At 40.9% G+C, this 10019-nt stretch overlaps 1 protein-coding gene across 1 annotated transcript; it reads right to left on the reverse strand.

The window, feature by feature from the left end:
- Window positions 1-9012: 9012 nt before the first annotated feature.
- Window positions 9013-9531, reverse strand: LOC149263237 (uncharacterized). The gene has a single exon (XM_089387030.1). It carries the CDS (start codon window positions 9529-9531, stop codon window positions 9013-9015), a length of 519 nt encoding a protein of 172 aa, XP_089243156.1.
- Window positions 9532-10019: the final 488 nt, after the last annotated feature.

The following is a 10019-nucleotide window of genomic DNA, read 5'->3' on the forward strand; positions in this document are numbered from 1 at the left end:
TATGGACTAATGAACAATGTCTTTAACTGATCAACACGATGGATACTGATCTGGTTGTACCCAAAGAATCCATACATAAACGATAGAACCTCGTGCCCCACACACTCATAAATGATATGGTTAATAAAGGGTGTGGGAAAGTTTTCTTTGGGACAAGCTTTGTTTAGGTCACAAAAATTTGTGCAGACAGGAATGGTGCCTTGCTTCTTGAGAACAGGAACCGGGTTGGATACCCATGTGGTATACTCAATGGGATAGATGAAATCAGGTTGCTTGAGCTTATTGATTTCGGCTTTTATGGCCTCATGTCGAGAAGGGTGGATAGGTCTCAACTTCTGATGGATAGGAGTGGCATCAGCCCATGTGTCAATATGGTGTTCAACAATGGTGGGATCAAGTCTGGGCATCTCAAAGTAGGACCAGGAGAAAACATCACGGAATTCTTTGAAGATCTTGGTGTAAGCTTCAATTTCTTTCAGGGTGCACTGTGCCCCCAAGGTAATTTTTTCTTCGATCGATGGTTTATATGAAATGTTAATTTTGATAGTAAGAGAGATGTTGGCCATTTTCCCTTCTTCGAAAGCATCTAGGGTAGGTATGGGATTTCAAAACCAATCGACTTAACCGTGGATGAAGTCTTTTGATTCCACAGCATACTGGTCATGGAACTGCTTTGGCAGGAAGTATGCACGATGGTGCATATCGTCCCAAGGATAATCAGGGGTAGTCATAACTTCCATGATGTCCTCATTAGAGTAGAAGATGGGCGGACGGGAGGAAGACTGACGACATGATGCGGCGGCATTACCTGGTGCATCAACCTGAGAAATAAGTTTCACATACGCATCATCTAGGATGGTAGATGACGAGCTGGTAGATGGAGGATCTACATATTTTGAGACCTGGGATTTTGTCGAAAAGGGTTCGATAGAAGCGCGCACAGAAACCTCAGAAAGGTTTGCTTGCGAGGAACTCAAGGATGACGACAAGTAAAGGATATGGCCTGTGGTGTCTATCATCTCGACATAAAGGGAAGAGATCACAATGGTAGGACCAATGTCCCCCTATTCTGGTTGACTAATGGTACCAAAATCCATGGGTAGAGGAGTAGATGATCCACTACAAGTGGCCTTGTATTCGCGAAGTGCTTCAAGATAGTCGCGAAATTCATCGATACGAGGGAAACAATGTGAATAGTAACCATGATGATCACACAAGGCATAAGGGTGATTTGTGCGCAATGTTTTTAGTTTCTTAGGTGGTCCCAGTAAGTTAACATGGACTTCAAGGATATTTGACTCAGGGAGTGTTTCATGAACCAAAGGTTTAAGTTGAGCAAGTTCAAGAATATTGTTGGTGGCATGCCCAACAACTTTACACAAAGTGCACAGGGGTGTCAGATTTGGGGCTTTAGGGGTTGGAGAAGCTTGGGGAGCCTTTTCCTTAGGTTCTTTCCTCTTAGCTTTACCCCCCTGTCCGGATGCTTTCGCAACAAGAGTTGGTTCTTGTTGAGGTTGTGATGGAACTGAAGCAGTGACAGGGATTATGGGGACTGGGTGAACCGGGGTCAAAGCATGATAAGGCCTTAACTAACCGGGTGGAATGTTCACAGGGGGATCGATGTACCATACTGGGATCCCGAGTGTCATGTTAGGAAGGACCAGCGAAGTCATGACAGGGACAAAAAATACTCCCGGAAGGGGGAATAAGAAAGGTATATGGCTTGCAGGATAATGTCCCAGTGGAATATCTCCTTGATGGTTGAGACCTGGAGGAACAGTTCCTAGTGGAAACATAGGAGAGGCACCCACAAATAGAGGAGGTCCTGGGGGGTGGATCTAGAGGGCTCAGCTGAAAGAGCAATATCAGGGTGATGAGGAGCTGGTTATTGGTTGGGTGTATCGAACTACTTAAGGGTAGCCTGTGACACTTGTAACATGCAAACACTCATAGAGTTAGGCTCTGAGGTGGGAGGGGGAGGAACAGGGAAAGCACCCAACATTGAGGAATCTTTATAGACTCCGGGAGAAACACTGGTGGTAGGAGTTGATGACTATTTGTTAGACATTGATGAGATAATGGACTCGAGGGAAGTACAGATGTCGGCTCGTAATAAGTCAACTGATCAATGGTAACGATCTTCCCTTCATGGGGGAATCACGTCTTGCAGAACACCGCAGACGTGGTGACTGACATGGCATATATGTAACTACGACCTAAGAGAATGTTGTAATCCAAAGGGGCATCAATGACTTCAATGTCGACATGTGAGGGTCACTGGATAGTTGCGGTACATGCCAAGGGGTTGGGAGGAGTGTCTGTCCCAAGAACGCAAAGTGATGGTGGAGGGGGACAACTCAGGTGACTTAAGTTGTTTCCAAATAGCAATAGATATCACATAGGTGGATGTGCCTTCGTCAATAATGCATTGGGAGATGATGGCATTACGAACTCTAACTAGTATCTGGAAAGAAACAGATGAAGGCAATGGGGGATGTTCTGATGTATCAACCGGGAAGACAATCAGGCGATCGTCGGAAGGATCTACTACACCCAAGGCAGTTAATATATATTTCTTTTGAGATGGGCATGACTGGAGGAGTTCGAGCGTCGACATGGTAGTAGGTGACTATGGCAAGTCGTCTACTATACTATATGTATGAGCAGCTCTATTAGAAGTCGCATTACGGCATAATGGTCCCTTTGGGATCTTAGGAATAGCCTCAACTTTAGGTTGAGGGATCTGTAAAGGACCATTTGGTGTCATAAGAGGCTCAATAGACACTTTGGTTTTCGACTCAGTAGCAGATAAAGTATTGGAGGGGTTAACCTCATCAGAGTTCGTCATAAGGATCTGGTAGTCACCAGGACCAGAAGGTTGGGGGGGATGGGTTGCTTGACCTAACCGAGGTTGAGCAGCAAAAAATCCTTCCTGAGGGAAAGGATTTGTGATCATTTTCAGTAGAGATGGCACATGATTCTGAGGTGATTGCTAACCTTTAGAAGATGCTTGAGTTTCCCACATTTGGCGCATCTGGGGTAAGAGAGGACACTCATGTGTATAATGGCCATGTACACCACAACATGTGCAAGGCTTGTTCGTATGAATAGCCTTGTTCTTCTTGGGCTGGTCACCCTATTGCTGGTTGTTGGTGTTAGGCTAGTTCCCTTGGGGTTCACTAGGCTGGTTACCTTGTTTACCCTAGTTACCCTTGTTACCCTTCCCCTTATTCTTTTTCTTCTAATTTGGGGATTCGTCACACTTTGCTACACAAACACCTGGCTCTCAGGGGGTGGTGGTTGTTGGGGTTGAGGATGCATGGGAGATTGTGGCGCTAATTCTTGAGAGGCTGGAGTGCTAGGTTGTGTATAAGGAGGAGCAACAGTTTGGTAGACGGGTTGGGATCCTGGAAACATGTTGCTAGTAGGAGGGGCATAATTGTTGGAGGAACTGGTGCCCCCCTGCAGGTAGCCATTTGCTGAGTGTATGGCGAAGAGTGTGAAAGGGATCCAACGATACCGTTGACGGCATGAGATTCCCCCGTTGCATTGGCACTTCCAGGACGAGGGAAGTCTAGAATGACGATATAGACATAACCGGATTGTGCATAAATCAGATCATATCTCAAAGCGGTTTGGAGAGCTTCTTCCTCGGTTTGAGGAAAATGGGACGCGACATCTTTTCCAATGGGAGATAAAAGGCTCCTAAGAAACCAATCTAGATAGACACGGTCTTCGAAAGGCAGGGCACAACATGTGCTCCTCCTTTGACACCAATCTTGAACATGGTCGGAAAGGCGAGTGGTGGAGGACTGACAGAATGTGGTCAATAGGTCCGTACCAGTGTCATACTGGAGAGGTAACTGGAAATATGAAAGGAACTATTTAGCAAGCGTCGCAAAAATGGAATGAGATGTGGAGGGTTGGTCTACATACGATTTTACAGCGTCTCCGGTGAGCGTGCGTTGGAAGAGTCGAAGACAAATGGAATAATTGGTTATGGAGTTGGACGAACACCACATGTGGAAGGATCAGACATGGTTGGTAGGATCCTCTCCAGCATTACCCTCAAACTTCGGGATGTCGAAGGGAAGCTTAGTCGGCATAGAGGGCCAACCAGCATCATGGTGTATGGGGTCGTTTATCAACTAGTTAAAATCTGATAGACTTAACCCAGCCATAAAGGGGGGCATGGGGGCTGTTGGGATGGTCCCTAAGACTATTCTGCTTGATGTGACCACCAGGATAGAACCAGAGCCAACACCAGGTTGGGTTCCCGCACCAGCTATGGGTCTAGACATGGTGACGATCTGCAGTGAAGGAGGCTCCAAATTAGATGAGGAATCGGAAGAACCAAGAGAAGAGTTGGTATGGGGACTTGGAGGGCTATGAAATCGAACCCAATGGGGAGGGGTAATATGCTCAAGCCGAAATTGGGGGTGAAGGCCTAATAGTCTCCGCAACAGATTCCATGGTGGCGCAATGGTGGTAGGACACATGTGATACGAAAATGGTGAAGGGATATCAACAACATGTCTTTGTCTCAATTAGGGGAGATAAATTTATTATGTTAAGTCTTGGCTTGGCGCTATAAACCAAGTTCCCTTCGCTTAAGGTGTGCAAGTGTTTGAAAGTGTGTGAAAGTGTATTAACTAATTAAGTCTAGATCGTGTTTGTAAAAAGGAAAAAAGCTTGCTGAAAATAAATTGAAATTAATAACATAAAATGATTAGCATAACAATTAACTAAACCCCACCCAAACTGGGTTTGCAAACACTGCGTTGGTTGGTGGCTAAACCAATGGAAAATTCAATTAAATGGTCAAGAGATCTAAATGTCAATGTGACTGGGATCAAGTGACACTAAGCTACTGGAAAGTGGTGTAGAAACATCAAAAAATGAAAGAGAAAAATCGTTGCAAAAAGATGGGGAGATGGGTGAAACACCTAGGGCAACTGATGGGACCCTAAGGAAAATGACGAACAATTTTAAATGTGAAACTATGGATGGTAACAACCTATCTTAACAGATCTGAAATAGAAGGGTAAAGATCTAGAAAATGTCGCTGAAAGCGCTACAGAAACTCAGACTACTCACTCAGCTAAACTCCTCCTAGAAAGGTGGAAGCATACTAGAAGCCCTACTGGAGGCTAAATTTGACTTCGATGAGTAAATCAAAGTGGATAAAGGCCTAAGAGGGATGAGACAGATTAGACAACCCAACATACAACTCTCTGCAAAACCTAGAAATAGATCTAAGAAAAACCCTAAAACCCAGAAATCGCAGGTACTGACTTGTTTTCCTATAGGGATCGCACTTTTTGGGCTGATAAGTGCATTCTAGCCTCGAGATCTCACTTTTTGGGCCAAAAAGTGTGATTTATACTCCGTGGACTTTGGTCAGCAAATCTCGGAAAAAAAGTGTCGCCTTTGTCTCGGTTAGTTCCTGTGACCCGCGGAAAAGACCTGAAAGCTTGCGGAAGTCAGAAATTTAACAGATCTAGGGTTAAAAACTAGGAAACATTAATAGAATTGAAAAAACACAAAACCCTAAGCTGAAAACCGAAGTTCCCCCAGGTTTTTGGATCTGAAGTATAAACCCAATGAAGTCGCCAATTTTGTTGTAGTGTTTTTTTCTCAAAGATGTATGAAAAGAACCCACTTAAGATTGTGGATGACAAACAATCTCAACAATATAGATGGCTGCTAAACATTGTATATCTGTAGCAACTAATAGAAACAAAAGTTTCAAAAGTCCGGATCTATGCCACAATCATAGTTAAACAGCAAAAAGAAAGAGTAATAACTCCAATCATCCAATGGAAACCAGATATGTAAAGAATAATTTTATTATAACACCTCTGAAGGGAACAAATAGATGTTACTGGACCCCCTCTATGGGATGGGTTCTTGGCTATCCTCAAACGTCTTCAGCTGTTGTAGAGTCTCTCTCCTTTATAATATGTGAACCCAGCAAAAATATGGTGTGCGACAATGAAAATAATTAGAGTTACAACAGTGAGTGCAACAATGAAAATAATCAAAAGTGAATAATGAATGGAAAACCCTTCTATTTATAACAAAATATTGAGTTATCCTCGAATAATGAGCAATAATAAAATATTATTGATCCTATTCTTAGAATAACCACCTGGAATATTTAATTATATTTGTTTAGGAGGGAAAAATTATTTAAACTTTTATGTAGAAATAATAAATAAATAAATGATTTATTTATCATCTCAAGGAATTAGCTAAGGAATAATAAACAAATAAGGATTTATTTAATTATTCTCAAGGGATTTAGTCAAATTTAACAAAGAATAATAATTAATTAGTGATTAATAATTATTCTTAGAGAAATATAAGATGATTAATGATTTATTTGTTTTTTTTTCATGATTGGGTCAAATATTGCAAGGAACAATAATTGAACAATGGTTTAATTAATTATTCCTAAAAGAAAATCAAATAAATAATGATTTATTTAATTATTCTTCATGGGTTTAACTATAAATTACCTAAAAAATGTGGTTTATTAAGTAATTTCTCATAGTGAAAATAATTTTACTATGGTAAAATTGGCTTTACATGGTGTACTTCGATTCATCTAGTAAATTAGCCTTGACAATCAACTTTTTGGTGATAACAATATTTCTCCATCTTATATCCAAAAGCTAGAAGGGAGGTGCTATCAGTGGTCACTGATTACTTTAGGGATTTCCTAGCATGTCTCTTCTTTATAGGGCCTAGATATTAACTTTAAGGAGATATTCATAGTTTCTCATGCCAGTGGCTCCAAATCAATAGACAAGAAACAAGGTGTCTGGGATATAGAGACTATATTTGAAGGAGATCCAATGAGGTAGTATCCAAGCAAAATCATCAATTTCTCTCCTTCACAATAGTGAGATGATGTTGCAATAATTTGTAATTTTCTAAAACTTCTAGAGATAAATATCACCAAGCTATATGATTTGAATCTATCAATCCTTTCTCTTTGTTTTTGTTCTAGTTAGGGTAACTTTAAGCACCAAGGGAGGAGGTAGCCCCTTGATTCTCTCATAGTCTTGATCAATGATGAGAGTATCATAGGATCTATATGATTCTTCTCAATAGTTATCCTTTAAGATGGTTTCCAAACCATTTCAAAGGACCTTAGAATGTCGTACTTGAGGCAATATTTCTTTTTCATGGTTTCTCTTAGACTAGGTTACAGAGGTATTTTAATAATATGTTTTTAATAATATGTTTTTAGAAATTTTATTAAGGAATTTGTACAACATAATCATTACTTAGCAATTGGATCATTTTTATATTTTGGTGAATAATATAGTTCAAGTCACATGCATTTTATCTATTTTCAAGCTGCCATGGACATGTTTAAGTGTGAACTTATAAAATTAATTACCCATTTAAACATTTCAATGGAACCAAATGACATTGCTAAATATTTCAATTTGACTAAAAGATCATTGATATTGAAGGTTTCTGTGCCCAATTTTCTATATAAACTTTAATGCTCCTCAATGTTATGTTAAGCGTATGTTTCAATTATCATATATGATAAGTGAGAGACATGTTAGAGACTCATTTTTATTGGGTTGTATTATCCAAATTATTATGTAAAGTGCCTTGAGAAAGTTAAGAATTCGTTTTTCATTGTAATTATTTCATATATGTGTATTTTTCCTTTCTCCTATTTAGATTCAATGGTTTATAGTCGAGGCATATTATTTGTAACAAAAGCAAAAATATAAACTAACTTCGAACTAAATCTTGAAAGGAAATGTATAAAATAATTATTATTTTTATATTAATATTTTGTACATATAACGTGTCTGGTTTTAATAATAATAATAATAATAAATAAATAAATAAAAATTAATGTAATATCTTTAAGGGAAAATTAACGGTAAATATTCAAAGCAAAATAGACAAACACATCATAAAACCAGAACAAACAATCAGACCATGAAATTGCTTCCAAAATAGCGTTGTATACTCATTTAATTAATGGAAAGAGGTGTAAAATCAAGGTGTTGGAATGAGCGCACTTGGGATTTCTCTTAGCAAGCTAGCAAAACCCACAATTATCCCTAAATCACCCTCCTCCAAGCTCTGTCAATTCGGCCCAAGTGTTGCGTTGTAATACCCAGAAATGGTGTTGTTGCCTGAAGTGAATTGTTTTTATAGCCCTCTCTACTGCTCAAACAATTTTGAGAATTTAATTATGGCCTCTACTTAAGAAACCCAGAATAACCAACGAAGGGTTTGGCCAAAGCTTTACCCTATAATTTTGACCCTCTTGGGCTTGGCTAGCTCTCCTGCTAGGTAATTCAACCCTCTTGAGAATTCTTTTGTTGAATGCCCCCAAAATGCCTGCAAACCTTGTTAGAAGGCTTCCCAAGCCTTCCCACCAATTTTCCTCCTCAAACTCCCCTAACTCCAAAAACTCCCAAAATGCTTCTAGCAGTGATTGTGCAATCCATGCATTGTTGTGGATCTCTCTACTGCTCTAGATCGATTTCTTACTGTTGGTACAAATTGGGCTAAATAAGAACTCCCTCCTAGGGCTAGCACTCGAAGTCCACTGAAGCAAGGGTTGGGATTTCCGCTCAGAAACACCCAGTGTGTTGAACAACACATGCAGACTTGGCTCACTGCTCAAGTGTGCTCTTGTCAAAGACAAATTATGAAAATGATAGATAATAGCCAAAATGAGGGCCCCTCCTTCCCTTTATCGACTTGCCTCCAAGGCTGCCCATGTGGGCCCATATAAACTTTCACTCACCCTTTTCGCACCAATGAGAGTGTACTCTCCATGTGGGCCGAAAATCCCTTTGAGGTGGCCCCCACATTCCACCAAAGCTGCAATATTTCCTCGAACACTAAAGTTAGGGTGCTCCTCATGCCAAAAATCAAATGTGGGTCCCCTAGGCCCATTGTTCCTAAGTTAAACAATGCAATGCACCAAAATTGAGCAAAATTCGATATTCCCTTAGTGAAACCCTAAGCAGGAATATCACAGTCCTCCCTGCCAAAATGTTGTTTGTCCTGAAGCAACTGCAAAGAAGGATGTTGCAGCATTTGTTCCCCCTCCGAGTTGGCATCCTTATCTCGTAGATTCCTCCATCGAATCAAAAACTCCTTGATGACTCTGTTACGCAGATGACTCTCTCTGGTATCCAAAATAGCCTCTGGTTCCAACACTAAATTCCCCTCATCGTCCATAGGGGGTAACTTTGTGGAAACGGTAACCCGTTGTCCCAATGCCTTCTTTAGGCAAGACACGTGAAAAAATTTGTGAACCTCGCTCCCCGGGGGTATCTCCAACTCATATGCTACCTCCCGCACCCTTAAAGTGACATGATAAGGCCCATAGAAGCGAGGTTTGAGTTTCTCAGCCCTCTTCTTCTTGAGCGTAGACTGCCTATACAGTTGGAGCCTCAAGAATACCAGGTCCCCAAATTCAAACTGCCTCTCAACTATGCCCCTATCTTCATAACGCTTCTGTTGATTTTGGGTCATTTGCAAATTCTCCTTCAGAGCACTCAAGATATCTTGGCTCTCCTATATCCAGTCCTTGGCCCTTGGGGCCCCATTGTCTCCAAACATAACATCAACAAAGGACAATGCATCATAACCATATAGGGCTCGAAACAGTGACATACCTATAGATATGTGATGCGTGATGTTGTAGAAATATTCACCCAAGTGCATCCATCGTATCCATGCTCTTTGTTGCCCTGTCACATAGTTACGCAAGTAGCCCTCCAGCCACTTGTTAACTATCTTCATTTGTCCATCTATCTGTTGGTGGTAACTGGTACTTGGGGTGAGCTCAGTACCCACCAACCAGAATAACTCCTGCCAAAACCGACCCATAAACCTGTTGTCTTGGTCACTGATGATGATCTTTGGGAGACCACGTAGTTGAAACATCTCCCTGAAAAAAAATTCGGCCACCTGTGAGGCTGAGTACCAGGCTAGAATGGCAAAGAAGTGAGTGTACTTTG

The sequence above is a fragment of the Pinus tabuliformis genome, chromosome 6, assembly GCF_031772625.1.
Source record: "Pinus tabuliformis cultivar Carrire ecotype Pingquan chromosome 6, CPIR1, whole genome shotgun sequence".
Classification (NCBI taxonomy): Eukaryota; Viridiplantae; Streptophyta; class Pinopsida; order Pinales; family Pinaceae; genus Pinus; species Pinus tabuliformis.

Coding starts and splice junctions, on each gene's coding strand:
- LOC149263237 (XM_089387030.1), bottom strand. CDS start 9,531: ATGACCCAAAATCAACAGAAGCGTTATGAAGATAGGGGCATAGTTGAG.